This window comes from Polypterus senegalus, chromosome 8 (genome assembly GCF_016835505.1).
Source record: "Polypterus senegalus isolate Bchr_013 chromosome 8, ASM1683550v1, whole genome shotgun sequence".
NCBI classification, from domain to species: domain Eukaryota; kingdom Metazoa; phylum Chordata; class Cladistia; order Polypteriformes; family Polypteridae; genus Polypterus; species Polypterus senegalus.
The window spans coordinates 35,244,562-35,263,178 of record NC_053161.1 but is presented as its reverse complement, the minus strand read 5'-3'; the positions used below and the strand labels follow the sequence as shown (position 1 = coordinate 35,263,178).

The following is an 18,617-nucleotide window of genomic DNA, read 5'->3' as shown; positions in this document are numbered from 1 at the left end:
GCAAATACTTAAAGGTTGAGAAACGCTACCGCTAGAGCACAAAATAGGTGTCATCAGGACTCTACAACACAGAGCAAACACCATACCCACAGACACAGCGGCCAGGGAAGCAGAGGAAAATGTGGTTATCCCAGCTGGACTTTTGTCAAAGCAGGGAAGACACCTAAAGAATGCTCTAAGCAATCCATAAGAGAGAAAGGACAACCGCTGCATAAGCGAACACCTTTGGCGATCCCTTATGTGTCAGTAGTATCGGAACAGCTGAGATGCATTTTTTCAAAACACCAGGTCTCGGTGCCTTTTAAACCCCAAAACACGATACGGCAAAAACTGGTCCACCCCAAAGATCGGGTGCCCCGGCACAGACAGAGTAATATAGTTTATGCAGTTAAGTTCCAAGAGGATTGCTGTGAATCATACATCGGGGAAACCAAACAACCACTGGCGAAGCGGATGGCACAACACAGAAGAGCTAACTCGTCAGGCCAGGACTCCTCAGTCTATTTACATCTACAGGACAGTGGTCACTCTTTCAGTAATGAAGATGTGCAGATCCTGGAAAAGGAGGAACATTGGTTTGAGTGAGGAGTCAAAGAGGCCATTTACGTGAAAAAGGAACAACCATCTCTGAACCGAGGAAGGGGCCTAAGGGTACATTTTTCACCATCTTACAATGCGGTGACTGCAGCTATTCCCTAACTCTCTGTGAATGGTACTCATGGCCATTGATCAATGGACAATTTGCATATCATTGATCACATGGCCCATTGATAGTCAATGGTGCTAGTTCAGTCATTAGGCCATGGTACTGTTTATAAGGTTGGAGAAACCTGCAGTCAACGGAGACTGAGGAAGTCACTTGGAGGAGCGATGAAACGCATTGGAAAAAAAAACTATGTCCAGATGAACAGAATCAATTTTCTAGAAAGAATTTGACTGATTTTAAAATACAAAATTTTAGCACTGAGTATTTGTGGTTACTGCATTGTTTATCAGGGCTGATAGTGCAAGTTACACTTGGGTAGTTGCAACCAAAATATCACAGTTTCCTCATGATTCTGAAACTATTGAAAAACTGAAAAGCTACAATCATTATGAATTTTCATATGACAAAAATATTAATTTAAATGATTGAGCTTGCCTGTTTGGAATGAAACACTGGAAACAATTCAGTGTCACATAGGGAATGGGATTCCCGAACATTTTTCATTCCTGCATTTCCGGGAATGAATCTGCTGTAATTCCTGGGAAACCAGGAATGGCCAAGCTTGTATATATGGCGTGTAAAAGTGTAAAAATCGATCAAGAAATAACAGTTATAGTTGAAAATAATTAAGTGGCACGGTTATTTGGCCCACAATGTAGTGTTTTGCAGATTGATTCAGTCAACCAGCAGCAGTCGTCAGTCTCCTGGCTCTGACTAAGACTGAGTACAGTGGACTGGGAAGAGTCTGCACTCGGCAGCTCACGAATGCCGGGACAGGGCAGACTTCATTGACGTCTGTCAGACAACAGCTTTGAACGGCAAATTGAAATGGCAATGCGTCAGTCTGTTGCTTCTGCATTATCTGTGCCAAGAAATTTGCCATCACAGAATGATGACAAGAAACTGGATGCATCAGTAAAAGCTGAAATGGCGGTGTTTCAGAGCAATGGCAAGAGCGGGCGTTGTTTAGAACAAGTGTATCAGTATCTGATCTGGTAGATAGTGTTGCATTCAAAAATTTTTTTTTAAACGTTAGTCTATCATATATCCTCCCTATGGCATTTGCCACTTGATTGACATACAGTGCGGCCAGTCTGAGATCTCTTTCCTTCTAACACACTGGTCATCCCACATGCACCCATACAATCAGATTGTGATTCAGACTACGAATGCCATGAATGTAATTACCCCGATCTACATGCTGTCAAATAAACGAATCACACGCCATGGCGCAACGTAAAGGGTGAAACACGTGTCGCATACTCTTTACATTATTTGACAGTAAAATAGAGATAGGTGAAAATCCGCAAAGTAGAAACCATATGTTTGTTATGGTTATTTTTATATATTTTAAGCCCTTATAAACTCTCCCACACTGTTAACATTATTAGAGCCCTCTAGACATGAAATAACACCCTTTAGTCAAAAGTTTAAACTGTGCTCCATGACAAGACTGAGATGGCAGTTCTTTCTCACAATTAAAAGAATGCAAACATATCTTCTCTTCAAAGGAGCGCCATCAGGAGAAGAGAATGTCAGAGAGAGAGAGTGTGACAGAAAAGCAAACAATCAAAAAATCAATACATGCTGTTGAGCTTTTAAGTATGCCGAAGCACTGCGATAAAGCAGCCGCAACAGAAAGGAGCAATGTGAAGGTAGTCTTTCAGCATTTTTAGAGTAGCGTCCATATCCTATAGGTAAACAGCCTCTGTGCAAACAGCCCGTCTGCTCACACCCCCTCTGTCTGGCGCAGAGAATGTCAAAGAGAGAGTGAGAGAGGCAGAGAAAAGCAAACAATCAAGCACCGCGCAGGAAGCACATCATATATCATTGAGGAGTTTTATTTAATACGTAATACATGCTCTGATTGGGTAGCTTCTAAGCCATCTGCCAATAGTGTCCCTTGTATGAAATCAGCTGGGCAAACAAACTGAGGAAGCATGTACTTTAAATTAAAAGACCCATTGTCCGCAAAAATCCGTGAACCAACGAAAAATCTGTGATATATATTTAGATATCCTTACAATTAAAATCCGCAATGGAGTGAAGCCGCGAAAGTTGAAGCACGATATAGCGAGGGATCACTGTGTATATATATTGTCACAGGTGGCTGGGCGTGGAGGCTGGAGACAAGATGGCCGCGGACCGGAAGTCCCACCCGCTGACAGGCACAGGATTGGCTGGTGTGCCTTGTGTGCCCACCAATGACTGCATAGAGGCGGGACCAAGGAATGTCAGTCTCGTGCCCGAGAGAGACTCGATTGGCCCAGAGGGAGTGACCCACAGGAGGCAGGTGACGCGTGCGACTGACGGACAGGTAAGCCCACCGATGTCTATCTCCCTGTTTTCGCCAGTGGCTCTGCGCGAGCCAGAGGAGTCCCTTCGGCCCGCAGAGTTGCCTTTATTACAGGTGCTACGTGCTCTCTCCCTTGAGGTGGAGAAGCTGAGGGGGACGGCGATCGTGTCATCTGGGACGCCGCAGGCTGTGGAGGAACGGTGCGACGCTGGAGCCTTTGGCCGGAGGAGTACAGCGGGGAAGGTGAGTGTTGCCCTCCCCGTACAGCTGTAGGGGAGAAGTCGCCGAAAACAGCCGTGATAATAATAATAATGACCGGCAACAAGTACGTGATTCTCCGACAGTGGACGCGGCAGTGCAGGCTGCCTGCAGAGCGAGGAGAGCGAGATCGCAGGCGCTGGCAGGACAAGGGCTGATGAGTGCCCTGGGTCCTAGTGCCCTGCCCTCCTAGCCTGCGGCTATCTCCCGTCGGTCTGCATGGACGCAGACGGGTCTGGATTTGAGCTTTCGCTGTGCTCAAACCCAGACCGTCAGAGCGTCCAAGAGAGAAAGAAGGAGGCGAGATGTGTATGCCGGTTCCTCCGACAGGAACGGGCGTGTCGTTGGGTGCGCACGTCCGGTGAAGGGCCGTCCTCTGCGAAGGCAGAGGGAGAATCCTGGGCGGGTGGAGGAGCCGCCTGCGAGAGCAGTCTCAACACCGAAGAAAGGACGGGCATGGAACCCATGGCGGAGGCACGGAACAGGCAAGTCGGGGGCTACCGATAGGCGGGGAGAGAGCTGCAGGTGTAGAGACCGGAGGGACGTCCGGTGCGGGTGTCCAGGCAGCACTTCTGGCCCTCCATTTTGTTTATTTACAGGACTGAAGCCCTGACGAGCTGTTGGACCTGCCCCGTTGGAGACCTGCCTTCCTGGAACAGGCTGCTCTGTGGGAGGATTCTCCACCAGTGACTGGATGGTGCCCCGGCTGGCGGGGACTGTAGAGGCGAGAGCGGTGCAGACCAGAGGGGCAAGAAGGCCTCGGAAGGGGTGCCAAAGAGTTGCATCCCAGGGTGCCATGGTGGGCCCTGGGTACGGAGTAGGACCCACTCCGGGGACGTGCCGCCCTCTCGGGATGCATCGCTCCGACGGACGGGTCTTCGCTGGCAGTGGGAATGCCCGAGGGGACCAGAGGAGGGCTAGTGCCTCCTCCCGACCACGAGGGGGCGACCACCCTGGTTTTGTTGGTGGCCATGGGTAAGGGGCTTGGAAGCCCAACCCTGTAGGGGCCCGTGGCCACCGCCAGGAGGTGCCCCAGTGCCTGAAGAACCCTGGAGCCCAGCACTTCCGCCACACAAGGAAGTGCTGGGGGGGAAGAAGAATGGGGACACCTGGAGGGCTTCCGGGTGCGCAGCCGGCTCTTCCGCCACACGGGGGCGTGTCCAAGGAGGAGTGCCGGGAAGCAGCTGAAGCCCATCCGGGGTGGTATAAAAGGACGTGCACTGAACTTGTAAATATTGTATATAGTAATTGTGGTGAATAAATGGGTGTTGTCCTGGGCCCGTTCCACAATATATATATATATATATATATATATATATAGTCGCAGATAACGCTGTTGTCCACCTCTTCAACCCTCAGGTACCACTCCAGACACTGGATAAAAGTCTGAGACTTTTTATTAATTAACAATAACGTGCACAAAGCACCCTCCACACTACTCATAAACTAGATAAACAACAATTATACTCTCTCCTCCTCACCCAGACACTTCGTTCCTCTACCTCCCAGCTCAGCTCACTCTCAGGGCTTTCCCATAATCCTTTTATACACCCTGACCCAGAGGTGTTCCTGCCCAATCAGTCCACAGTTCCTTATTCCTTCCTGGTCAGGGTAAACAGTCCTTTTCTTCAACCCGGGAGCACGTTGTTCCTTCCTGTCACGTGACCATGACGTACTCCTAGGTTATAGGGCACATAAGAGCCCACGAGCCCCACTACAGCGACTCCCGGTGGCCCCCAAGGTATCCAGCAGGGCTGTGTATAAACACTACATAGTCCATGAGGCCTTGCTGGAACTCGGGGCACGATCATGCTGTCGGGAGAGCTCCTCCTGGGGGTGAGGGCCAGAGTAAGAAGCCGGCAGTCCTCCACAATATATATATATATATAGCATTTTTAATGTAGGTAGATCATTTCGACCTGGTCATTTTAAAAGTAGCTTGCAAGCCGAAAAAGTGTGGGCACCCCTGAACTAGATACATGTACTTATATGACAGCATGAACTGCTTGTAGATAAGATTAGTCTTTTATTGGTGTCAACATATTGCAGTAGTTTTATTAAAAATAGGTGTTGCTCGTTCTAAAACTGTTCACATGTGAGATGCCCGTGCACTGTGTCATGACATGCGGGATTCCTGAATTCCCGGCAATGGATAAACCCGTCCAGGAATGGATTCCCTACTGTCACATATGCTTGATGATTCCCTCTCTTGAACAGACATCATTTTGACAGATTTGAGTTAACTTAATGTGTGATGTGAAGGAGTAAGTGATTAGAATGTCCAAGAATGAATGATAAAGTATGTCCTTGTAAAGGTGTGAGGGTTTTGTGATGTGGGATATCTGTTAAATCTATTTGATGACCCCTGCTGTAATCCTTCCTATGGTGCAGTTACTCTCTGCTCTGTCTGTAGAAGATTTTTCATCTCCTAGTTATGGAGAGCAAATTCCCTTCAACCCTCAGTTTGACAGTTGCGTCTCACAAAGATGGTTTCCCAGCACACATATAATTAAATACTTTATCCAAATGAAGCACACATTTCAAAATTTGCAGGGTTCTTCAGTCTTTTGGGTTACTCAAAAGGAATGTTGATTCTAATGTCACACCCTGAATTTGTCTAAACAAATATTATATAAATACTGAAATACTCAACAATGTGAAAAATATCCTATATTTGAACATAAATCCACCAATGTCTTCCCACCTTCTTTCATTAACTGATGGTCTGGAGAAAGGACCAATACTTCAGTTATGTATTCCAAAACCCATCATCCTTATTGTGTAGACAATCTGCACCTAGACAGCCAGATTTCCTAAGTTTAACTTTGTATCATTTTACATTTTGAAACATTACAGTTACATACTGGAAGGTAATCTTTGAAAAAATGAATTATAAATGTTTTCAACAAGTAAGTAAAACAATTTTATGTTTATACATGAGATAACATTATTAACCTTTGCAAAATAGGACTACCTTGGACATTTGTTCATACTCAGGAATGATGCTGAATATAAAGACTGAAAAAACTAGCAGATGAATGTCTTATTTTGTTGCATTTTTAAAAATTAAGAAAAGATGTTTGGTGATGGTATTAAACAAATCATATGTGACATAACATTCTCAAAGTGGTTTAGCTTAATTCAGAGTCATGAGAACCCATAACCTAACCAGGTAGCATCAGCTGAAAGGCAGAAACCAATTCTGGACAGAGGGACAGTCCATGGGGGGCTCATGCGCAGGCACACCTACATTCATATTCACACTGGGGCCGATATAGAGTCACCAATTAACCTAAAATGCACTTCTTTTGGAATGTGGGAGGAAAATCGGAGTGGCTGGAGGAACTTCCATGAAGACACATTGAGAACATGTAAACTCCATACGGACCATGACCAGGCAGCTGATTCAAACCCTTACAGAAGCATTACTAACAAGTGCACCTCTATGCTATTAAACATAACATCAGGACTGTTTCAGTGTTAATTAACAACAAATACATTGTCATCGTCTAATATTTATTCTGGCTTATATACATATTAAACGCTAGTTACAAAATAGTAAATAGCCCTAGACAGAGGACCAGTCCTTTGCAGGCCTGTATCATGTCCACAATAACTTAGACAAAGGCCATTCTGAAATCATGAGTTAACCAAGCAAACCCATCTTTGGCAACATAGAAGATAAACCACAAACACACATGAACAGTGTGCATATTTCACAAGTGCCATGCTCAGGTATGGGATGTGAATCATAACATTTCATGCTGAATCTGCAAGTTAATTTAGCAGGGCACACTCATTTACATGTTGTCACACATGGGCGATTAGGAGGCAGTCAAAGAGCCTAAAGGTGAGTAAAACATCGCGAGATAAGGGTTTGTTACGTGGTACCTACCTGAACTCTTTTCTCATCAAAAGAAAACAAGAAGAAATCTAATACCACAACTTCCGGGTGCCAAAATGGCCGTGATGACGCCACTTCCGGCCACCTTTGATGACGCCACTTCTGGCACACACAAAACACCTCACTTCCGATTCCTGTTGCCACCTCACCACCTTGCCAATCGTTTCCTGTCAAATGTTTTTCTCTTACTATATAACCGCCATTTTGAAAACAGTTCAGGGTTCATTGTGCTTTTTCAAAGACTCTGAATCAATTCTTTTCTCATTGTCTGACGACAATATACGGGGACGGTCCCCAAATCTTTATTTTGTATTTTGTGAAGTTTATTGGATCACAATGTATATAAAACAAAGTAAATTATCAGATAACTGGCTGTGTAAGCCCATGCTGTAAAAAGCCCGGGGTCCTAGAAACTATTGAAATTGTCAGGAAAAAAAAATTGAACTGTAGAGATGTCAGGTAATTGAAAGAAACTACTCTGGGTATCTCTTTCCTAGGAGGATTTGTTTCGCCGACATGCTTGCATTGTTTGTGCACTAGCGGCTAAGTAACTGTCCTTCTTCTTAGGTTTCATTTTGTCAAAGTGCTCGCCTCGCTTGTGTATTAGTGGTTAAGCGAGTGACTTTCTTTGGAGGTTTTGTTTTGATGTGCTGGCCTCGCTTGCGTATCTTTGGAGGTAGAGCCCTTACCCCAACTTTACCTCTCACTTCCGGGCCGTACAGACACACACACACACACACACACACTTCCACACGTAGATGTTTATATATAAGATTAAGACATATTTGTTGTTAATTAACATTGTGGAAATCTTTATTTAGTTTTTTTCTACATTTACACTAAATATTTACAACATTCTCCAGTGGTTATGTTGTTTGCTACTTTTTTTCCAAAAAAATGATATTGTTTCAGTGGTTGGTCAGTCTAATGTATTTAGCACCTCTGTGATTTCTGATTTCACAAAATCTCCACCTAACAGGAAGATGACTGGGTGAAAGATGAAGGAGATGGACTCCCTTATCAACCCAGACTTGTGAAAGCTGTATGTGAATTATGTAATCTGGAGAAAGATGGTGTGAAGGAAATTTAAATAAGAAGGGAAATTACTTGTAGTGTTTTGGAAGTGTATCCCTTATTTTGCTTCTCTTTACCTGAAGTGACATACTGATATAGAAATAGCAAGCATTACAAAAGCAGCCATAACAGATGTTTCGATTCTTACCCATTAAAATGACAGCATAACAAGACAAAAGAAGACTGGCCACCAAAGCAACTGCAAGAACTATGAGTAGTATGCACAGACATCTTGAGGAACTGAGCCATTTTTCACTAGTTTCAGATTTACACAGTGGTGAATGTTCATTTTCTTTGGTCATCCTTGACAGCTGTTTAAATGAGTCTACAAAATAGAGAAAATAAAATGTTTATTATTGTATTACCTATATGCAATATTAGATTCAAATTATTTTTGTTTTGTTATGACTGAAAAGTCCCTGTGCTCTACATTACCTGCTACTTGAGCGCCAAACATTTTATAAACTGTAAAGCAGTTAGATATTTTGGCTCATTCTGAGCAAACTTCTTGACTTTGGATCATCATAATGATTTTGTAAAAGAAGACACTAACCTAAAATGTGTTATGTCCTATGTCCCTTCCTCTACATGTAGATGTTGTGTGACTTAAAAGACAGCAGGCTGCTTCGAGTTCCATTAAATTTGTTATTTCAGGTTTTTCATGCAGATGTGCTGTTGTAATGAGGCAGTATTTAAAAAGAAAATGTATGAAAAGAGAAAAATGCAGGGCACTCACCATTAATGTTGTGAATAGCTAATCATTCTTGGGCATGCAGTTATTGGAAAGGGCCACATTTAATTAATGTGGCACAGTGCCACTCATTCATGTGAAGTACCTCTCTAAACATGAAGAAGCTGTGTCATCAATATCTTTAAATAATGCCCTAAATACAGAGACACGGTTACTGAAAAGGAATATTGTCGCTCTGGCTCAGTAAATTAGAGTAAAAAGAAGTGCATCATATAAAAACAAAATCAACCCCTTTGTTGGCAGATAAAATTTAAGAAAAGGAAAGGCTTACACTGTATAAAACTACATTATATTTTTCTCATCACAAATTCTTCAGAAAAATCTCTGTCCGGCAGTTTCAGTCTACTTCACGTCTATTTATAAACAATAACATAAGAGCATAAAAACATTTATTAGCAAAAAGAGATATCTTAGTCGTTTGTCTAGTTGTTAACTGCCCCACTATATTAAGACGTAACTTTTTAAAAGTGTCACACTTTTGACATCATTAACATGACTCAATAATTTGTTTCAAATTCCCACAACTCTTTGTATGAAGAATTGCTTCTTGGCTTACACCGTGAATGTGGCTCCTCTTAATTTCCACATTTTAGTATGTGATTCACTAGTTAAAGGCATTATGATTAATCCCTCAATGGAAAAGGACAAAACTGCAAAAAAAAAATCCTTAAAGTTATTTTATTTAACTATATAAATTAAACAGAATAAAAAATAATCCAAAATTTAAAAAAAATAGCTTCTAAAACAAAACTCCAAAAATTCAAAATTTTAAAAGCAAATAAAAGAACACAGCAGATAATTGACTAAATAGCAAAATAAGAAGGCAAAGCCAACAAGTTAGCAAAATCCAAAGTAGTAAATCCTGAACATTAAAACTACTGTAGAAGTTCAAAACAGAAAATCCAAAATAAAACTTACAAGGGAAGAGACAGCACAAAGTGTGAATCTGAAGAACACAGGAGTGGGAAATAATAAGGTGGGCCACAAAAGGCTGGTAAGTCGGGTAAGGCTGGTAAAGTCATAATAGAAAGAAATAAGTCAAAGCCATAAGTCAAAAGTTTAAAAAGAAAAATGCTAGACGATTTCAGAGGTGTATTCACAATCAGGGACAATGTGTTGCCAATGACATGGAAATGTATATGGTTGCAGTGACGATGTAATCATACACAACTTCCATGACCACCCCTCTAACCTCCAGCAATCGATCATATTGTTATAACAATGACTCATTAAAAAAACAAATGCCTTTGCCATTGGTGCCGTTATGGTATTTTTCAAAACACTAGGGGGCTCTGCCCCCTGCTCGCTTTGACTCACCCACCTCAGGGTTTGGTTTACCGGATATACAATTTAAAGAGATTGTTAGTTTCATGGTACTTGTTACATATGCATTATTTTCACTTTTACTTTAAAACTTTAGCAAAAACAATATTTGGAATTAACTTTTTTTCAAGATCGCATTGAATTTTGATTCCGTGTTTGGACTTACATCATGACAACACAACACATTTCTAATAAATAAAACAACTTTTTCGAATGTTTATCCATGCTCTTTCTTCTTCGCTTTGTCAATGATGTGTCATCTAGAACGTATTAAAAATCTCTTTCTCACATGACGTTTAAGTGTGTTTCCAAGAAAATCAAATCTTGTCTCCTTCCAATATTTTTTTTTACAATAGAGAGATAACAAAGTGAGTGTGACTCAATGTATAATCTGTTTTTTCCCTTGCTTCAGGTTATGTTTATTTTTGCAATGTGCAAATTGTTCTCTGTACATCCACACATAATTATATGTCTAATAAGGTTTTTTGGAGACTTTTCTACTGTAGATGGTGTATTGTAAACTGAAGCTTGCTCTCTGTTGAACCAGGTTAATGAGAGCACCTCTGATCTTTGCAGTTCAAAATCACCACTTCTGCTTTGAGCACCACATTCATAAGACATTGGATTGGTTTAGAAATGTGACAGTTATTGAGCCATCTAATTGTTTCTAGACAGTTTTAAGCAAAAGTCACTCATAGCTGTCTCCAGATGTACATATTATACTGGAGGGAGGCGGCCCCTTTTATGGGAACCCGGACAGCTTCCGGGTGTGCGGCCGGCACTTCCGCCACACTGGGGCGTGTCTACGGAGGAGTGCCGGGAAGCAGCTGGAGCCCGTCCGGGTTCCCATAAGCCGCCTCCAGTCATTGGCGAGTCGGGAGGAAGCAAGACGGAGCTGGAGTGAGGACTGGAGGAAGCCAGGAGAGAAAGGCAAAAGGACTGTGTGGCCTGGACTTTGGGGGATCAGTGCTGGAAGCACTGGGGTGTGACTGCACGGTGGACTTGTAAATATTAGTATAAATAAACGGTGCGTGGTGAAATTATGATGTCCGTCTGTCTGTGTCCGGGCCAGCGTTCACAGTCTATAAGCCTTAGAGATCATGCAGTAACAATAGAACAATATTTCAACTTATACTCCAATCTGCTGTCGGTTTATGGGTCATAATTCCATCAGACTAGGATGTTTTAATTTTCTTGGAACAAGCAGAAGACAGTGTATTTTCTGTTTCAGTTATTTTCCCTACTAGTTGCTAAAGAGCAGTGACACTAATTTTGTGCATAGTGAAATGATATACATCAAATAATAAATTTCTACTCTGAGTAACAGTACTTTAAGAGTATCTTTGCATCTGAGCAGTCATCACAGGTTTACATAAAAGCATACACCTCCACCTTTCAACCTACAATTTCAGGAAAACAGCATAGGCCAATCAAAACGTTCTTTCTTTAAACAGAAGAATAGAGGCAGTTCATCAGTCCTAATTGGCAAGAAAAGTATATGAGATGTGAGGATTGGTAGAAGTAAGCAGAGTTGTGCTTTCCAGTTTTCATGAGAGGACCCCAACTTTTCTTTTTTAATTTGCTTCACCAGTGCTGTCAATTACTGCAGTGACTAATATAAAATTATAAATTAAATATCTCTACTTTAATTAGAATAATTTCTCCACTTGCATCCTCAATTTTTCCAAAGTCTGTAAAAATTACGGCAGTAAAACCTGCAAAAATAAACTTGACTAATCTGTTATGGATAATTTTGTCCTGTATAAGAAAAAGGTGCTGTTTTAAATATAGATGTTGCCAAATAATTTTAATCTGTTAAAACTATTTTGGGACTTTTAGATATACAGTTCAAAAGATATAGTTATGCTAAATATTTATACCATTTATCTTTATGTTGATTGGTGCAAACTGTGTATGACTTTATCTTTTTACCTTTTTTCTCTATTATTCTCTATTTCACTGATCATTTCTACCACTTTCTTTTATGTGGAATCGCTCCCTGGACACTTTTTACTGCTTTTAATTTAATTTTGTTGTTTTTGTATCAGTATACTGCTGCTGGATTATGTGAATTTCCTCTTGGGATTAATAAAGTATCTATCTATCTATCTATCTATCTATCTATCTATCTATCTATCTATCTATCTATCTATCTATCTATCTATCTATCTATCTATCTATCTATCTATCTATCTATCTATCTATCTATCTATCTATCTAATATGTTTCTAGACTGTGTTATACAAGTTAACCTACTCAAGGGCATTGGTTTGTTAAATTCCTCAGTCTTGTTATGCTTAACTAACTGGTTCACATGGCAGGCTCCCACAAGTTTGTTGTAATACAGGACATCCAGCAGGTGCAGGCATTTGTAAAAGTGATGTTGACTGTTCTTTATTTGAGATATTAATTGCCCTGACTCCACAGATCATAGTGTTCTCATTAACTGCATTCAATATTTGGTTGGTCTTTCAGACAGTGCTTTACATTGCTTTAAATCATACATAACAGGGAAGAAATAATTTGTAAATCATGGTGACTGCACATTAGAAATGCATGATAAAACATTTGGTGTGATTCAGGGATCTATTCAAGTTCCTTCATGTTTCTCACTCAGTATGCTCCCGTTAAGCCAGATCATTGCTAAATATAAGGTAAGTAGCCATAGCTATGCAAATGACACTCAGCTGTACATGTTGATCGCACCAGATAACCCCAAGGCTCTGTATCCTCTGAAGAAATAGAAATTCTGATTATTGGCAGCGGCAAAAAAGTCGAGGATATTAGGAATAATCTTGTCTGCAAATTACAACAAAAGTTAAGCATACAGGTGTCATCATAGATTCACAATTAAATCTTACATTATTAGTCATATTATAAAGACTGTCTTTTATCATTTAAGAAATATAGCACAAGTTCAAACTTTCAAATCTGTGCAAAATGCTAAAAAAATGAATACATGCTTTTGTTTTTTGTCAACTTTTAACAAAGAAAAGTAGGGTGTTGTACTGTATTACCCATTATAGAAGCAATGATAAGTCCAGTAAAATGACACCTTCTCAGTTTTTCAGTTAGCCAATAAAAGGTGTCATTTTACTGGACTTATCATTGCAGCCAAGAAAAGTAATGTTGAGCACATTTGACCAACACCAGCATCATTTCATTGGCTGCCTGTATGAAGGATTTTGCACCTCCAAATGCCTGATCCCATACATACCTAATCCAATCTGAGACCTTTAAACTCTGGTTTACTCAAAGAGCTGGCGAGGTGGCCTTTTAGGCACCAAAATGTAGTGTAGGAGTTCTCCTATTGCTCACAGCCGGACTGGGATGGACCTTGGTTTGTGTCACGCATTCCACAGCAAAATAGTTACAAATACTTATATGCAAGACTAGTACAATCAAACAGTAAAATAAATAATAAAAGAATACTGCACTGTACATTCCAAGAAATGAGCTCCCAACAATTGTATCATTATGCATACGTCTTTAAAAAATTGGTAAAGTGAGTTAAAAAGCTATTTATTTTTTCAAGCTAATAGTTCATTAATTACATTTTTTTTTAATTTCTGCACCGACTTGTTCATGTTTGGTAGACAAAATAAGACATGATCTGCATTACAGTGACTTAATCAATACTTTCAGCATAAAATCTCATTAAAAGCTATTTGCATTTTCTTAGAAGATGTCTGCAGTTATTGAGCCACTCTCTGTAAAAGTAATTATGAACCTTTCAAGCTTGAAACCATCAGAGCAAAGAATTTTAACAAGATAATACAGATTCTGAGTGGCTTTACTAGGAGCCCACTCTCTGAACAGCTAATTGAATAAAAGATAAAGGAGCCACAATTTCACTCTTTCATAAAATAAACATATATGTTAACTGAAAACTGGTAATAGCATCTTTAAAGAAAACAGAAATTGGCAGGTGGGTGATGTAATTTGGTAACAATCAGTCCATGTACTTCTTAGATATCTAAAAGGATTTTTTGGTGCGCTTAAAAAATAAATTTTAAGTCATTATTAAAAATAATTTGTGTTGGTGAGTGCTTGGCACCCGATTTAGTATTGATTTCCATCTTGTAGCTCCCTGCAGCCCTAAACTTATCAGGAAATGGATGGTTGCAAGGTTAAATATATGTTAGTTTTGTGTGTTTTGATCAAATAGTACTTTAAGAACAGCTCACTATGTTCATTATCACATTATGTTACACTTACATTTACTGATGTACACAGCATAAATAGCTTATATATAGGTCATGTGTTAATACAATAATAATGAATTTTTTTAGGTTTTCTACAAAAATAAACTGTCTGGGAAATGCCCCTGATAATGTGCAGTCAGCAAAGCTGGATAACAAAAGAAAGAAATTCAATTATATTTTCTTTGAGTGTGTTATTAATTTGTTTTGTTTATTATCTAGTGCTGCTCAATACACTTTCCTGTTATCCATAATGATGTTGCTAATGCATTTCACAGAAAACACAATCAAAAAACATCTTCCAAAGCAATAAAGAATACAATTCACAGCTAAAAGATAACAGTGTACAAAACATGGTAATTTAAAAATATGACAAATCACTGGGAAATAAGTAATGGAAAGACTCCCCAAAAGAAGAAGTGAAATAATCTTGCATTATATAGTAGGAGTAGATTGGCAAAAAGTCTTTAGATGACTTTGATTTAATGCTTTCTTATAGATCTATATAAAAGTGTAATGGATAACTTGGCCTAAAAATGGATGGATTGATAATTTCCTACAGCATTTGGACATGTGCAGAGGAGAGATGCTGGGTATATTGGGAGAAGGATGTTAAGGATAGCGCTGCCAGGAAAGAGGAAAACAGGAAGGTCTAAGAGAAGGTTTATAGATGTGGTGAGAGAGGACATGCAGGTGATGGGTGTAACAGAACAAGATGCAGAGGACAGAAAGAAATGGAAGAAGATGATCCGCTGTGGCGACCCCTAACGGGAGCAGCTGAAAGAAGAAGATCTTTCTCTCTGCAGGGGTATTGGTCAATATAATGTTTTTGGCTGGGGATAAAAAGATTTTGAAAAAGTACCGTTTTCAGTCGTGTACCACGCGCCCTTGTGTAAGACACGCACCCCAATTTTTACAAAGAAAATTGCGAAAATCGTTTTGCCCCGTGTACGACGTGCATTGTGATTGTATAGGAAGCGTTTATTACTCTGGAACACTGTACTTGCTACCTGCTGCCCGATTTCCTATCTTCTCTGCTTCCAAAATCACTTTTAGTTTCTCTCCCACCGTGAAGGAGCATAAATGCTTGCTACTATCCATGCTGAATAACGAGGCCAAACTGATTCAAAAACAAGAGCGAGAGAGAGTGCGAGAGAGAGAGAGAGAGAGAGAGCCCAAGCAAAAGAAGTAAATATTACAGAATTACATTTCCTCGTGTATGACATGCACCTGATTTTCTAATGCTAATTTTTGGGAAAAAATGTGCACGTGGTACACGCGTGAATACGGTAGTTTTTTGTTCTATGGCAGCTTTAAGAAATTTAGAGAGTGGTTCCAAAACAAGCACAGATAACCAAATGTGCAAGCTACATACAACCAAATGACTCCCTTACTATTAATTATTATTGTGTTAATGATTTCTGGCACCAGTTGTTTAATTCGTAGCTCATGCAACTGTAGTAGCCTCATAGACTGGAGTTGGGGTCCATATGAACGGCATCTGGGGTAATTTTCAGATCATGACAGTGAAAGCCAAGGGGGAATGCCAAACAACAGTTTGGGGAAGATAGCGCCTTTCAGAAGTCCTCTCCCCCTGTCCTTCCATTTCAGAGGCATCGCGGCCGGGTGATGGCACCGGCCACCATCTGTCAGAAAATTTTACTTCCATTACCACAACATACCTCATGTTCACGCATTCCTCTCCTTTTCTGATCCTAGGAAGCTTGTCTATCTGATTGTCTAAATCAGATCTCACACTGACTATTGCAAGTTTCTGTTGGCAGGTGTTCATTCCGATCTGTAATCACAGCTGCAGTTGCTTCAAATGTCTGCTGCAAGAGCCCTCACGTAGAACCGCAGCAATAAGGACATTACACTGCTTCAGCGGACGTTCTCTGGCTCAATATCTCACAGAATTGAATACAAAATCTGGTTGTTAATCTGTACCCCTGTAATTGACCTTTCACTGAACTGCATCAGTTATCTCCTCCAGCATTACAGTTCTGTTTGCCCACTCTGGTCAAATGGTGCTGGCTGTCTTGTTTTACCATAATCTAACCCGTGCTCTATGACTGAGAGAGCTTTCAGCAGAACTTTGGCAGGACCCTCTAAAGTAACTGGATCTGCTGACGCAATTCATTCTTATAAAAGGCATCTTAGAAAGCATCTGCAGAGAGGCTTTTAGCTTACACTGTTTTTCTAACTAAGTGTTCATGATGGCATGCTAAATCACAAAACAAATTTTTTGCTTATTGTCTTCTATAATTTAGTATGTATACTATGACTGTTTAATTTTTTTTGTTCTAACCCAGAATGTGTATATTAGGCATTTGTTTTTCATTTTGATATGATATTGTGACATTGATCTAACTCCATGCATTTCCTTCTGGGCTTCTGTTCTTAGTGTACTATTTTGAATATCCATGAAAAGCAGTGAACATAGAAGAGTGTGATATACTGTGAATAAAATGCAATATTATTTTAGTTCATGCCTACCTTCTCATCATGGGTAAGAACTGGACACTGCAAGTTTGACAATTTGACAATTTCTGCCTTTAATTAAACACCATAATTAATTTTTCAGATATAAAGACAGATGTCAATGGCAACTTGTCTTGGATTTTGTAAGAATACAAGAGTCTGTTTTATTGTTCTTGCTTTGTTCTTTAGTGGGATGGCCCTTAGTTTAGGGCTGTTTATTGTCACCTAACTATGCTGCCAAGATTGGCTCCAGCTGCCAAGACCTTGAATTGGATTAAACAGCTTTGAGAATGAGATGAGATAAGGTTAGTCTTTGCCATCTTCCTATGTTTGGTTATCTTAATAATTAAATAGCATAAAAAAACAAAAAACACTGACAGAACATTGATGATAATAAAACAATACAGTATTTCTATTGAGTTTATCAGAAAAACATAAGTTAAAAAAAATCATTATTTTCTCTTCCATCCATCCATTTTTGAACTTGTTTATGCAGTGCAGGATCGAGGGATATATATTATGTATTCACTTTCAATAAAAATATATATTTTTGACTACCTAACAAACAGTTCTTAAGTTAAACAAGACACCAATTCTGGCAAAAACCTTGAAAAAATAAAATGACATGTTTATGGAAAACAAACCTAATGCAGTGCATAACACATTAAAAGTACGTTGATAATAGATGTTCAGGAAGACAAAACTGTAGAAGTATAGTAGTAAGTAGAACTGTAGAAAAGGAGAGGTATGAAACGGAGCAGCCATGTTGTAGCACTCAAACAGGGATTAAAATTACAGCCTGGTTGTTTTGTCTTTAGAATTACAAAAACATGAATATGAGAGAGTGTGAGACACTGCAGGACATGTAAATGGTGTTATAGGTGCTGCCTCAGTACTGGGGTGCTTTGTGAGCCCTGACATAGTTAGCTCTACTGGACTAAAATTCTCTTTCTGTGATCGCTGTTCTTTAATTTCAAAGGAAAAAAAATAACTTCCAGCATAGACTATTTAGGAGAGCTATCACAGCACTCTATAGAAATCAACATTATATCAGATTATAAGAGTCTCTTCTTTACTTTAATGCCATAACGCGTGCATTGTGTGCGTGACATGGAATGACTGCAGACTGCCATCACTCACAGCTACACTTGGCCAGGCTGATAACTAAAGTAGGAAAATGAACAGAAGGACTTCACTGTTTGTAATTCCATTCCTCCATTTTAGTTATAGATGTTGTCAAAAGAGTGGATATGAATAAGCAAGAAATAATCAACAAGAACCTACCAAGGGACAGTGCTGGATTACTGAAAGTTAGTATACACTGTACAGCACACACATTGACTAGTATATTTCATCACAGAGTGCACATCTCCTGTATATTACCACTATAAACACTTGCTGTGCAGTTTGTATCACAGAACTGATATACAACATATGGAGTACTGTATGTCATATTTGGTTAATATCGTAGATTTATTTAGCAACAGGTTTAAAAGATTTAACAACATGAAATCAATACTTGGGCTCAGTTTGTACATTTAAGCCATTTTAGTTCATGCTTAAGTTTGAACTCTTACTACACTTTTATGTTTTTTTTGTAAAATGCATTGGTCCTTCCCATT

At 39.9% G+C, this 18,617-nt stretch overlaps 1 protein-coding gene across 4 annotated transcripts in view; it reads right to left on the bottom strand.

The window, feature by feature from the left end:
- LOC120533876 (leucine-rich single-pass membrane protein 1-like) overlaps positions 1-18,617 on the bottom strand; it is a 61,032-nt gene that overhangs the window by 8,414 nt on the left and 34,001 nt on the right. For 3 of the 4 annotated variants that reach the window (XM_039760950.1, XM_039760951.1, XM_039760953.1), the window contains one exon: positions 8,387-8,563. In XM_039760950.1, coding sequence (XP_039616884.1) covers positions 8,387-8,563 — 177 coding nt within the window. Of the gene's footprint in view, positions 1-8,386; positions 8,564-9,260; positions 9,343-18,617 lie in introns of all 4 variants that reach the window. The other variant, XR_005634638.1, reaches the window with a different exon arrangement.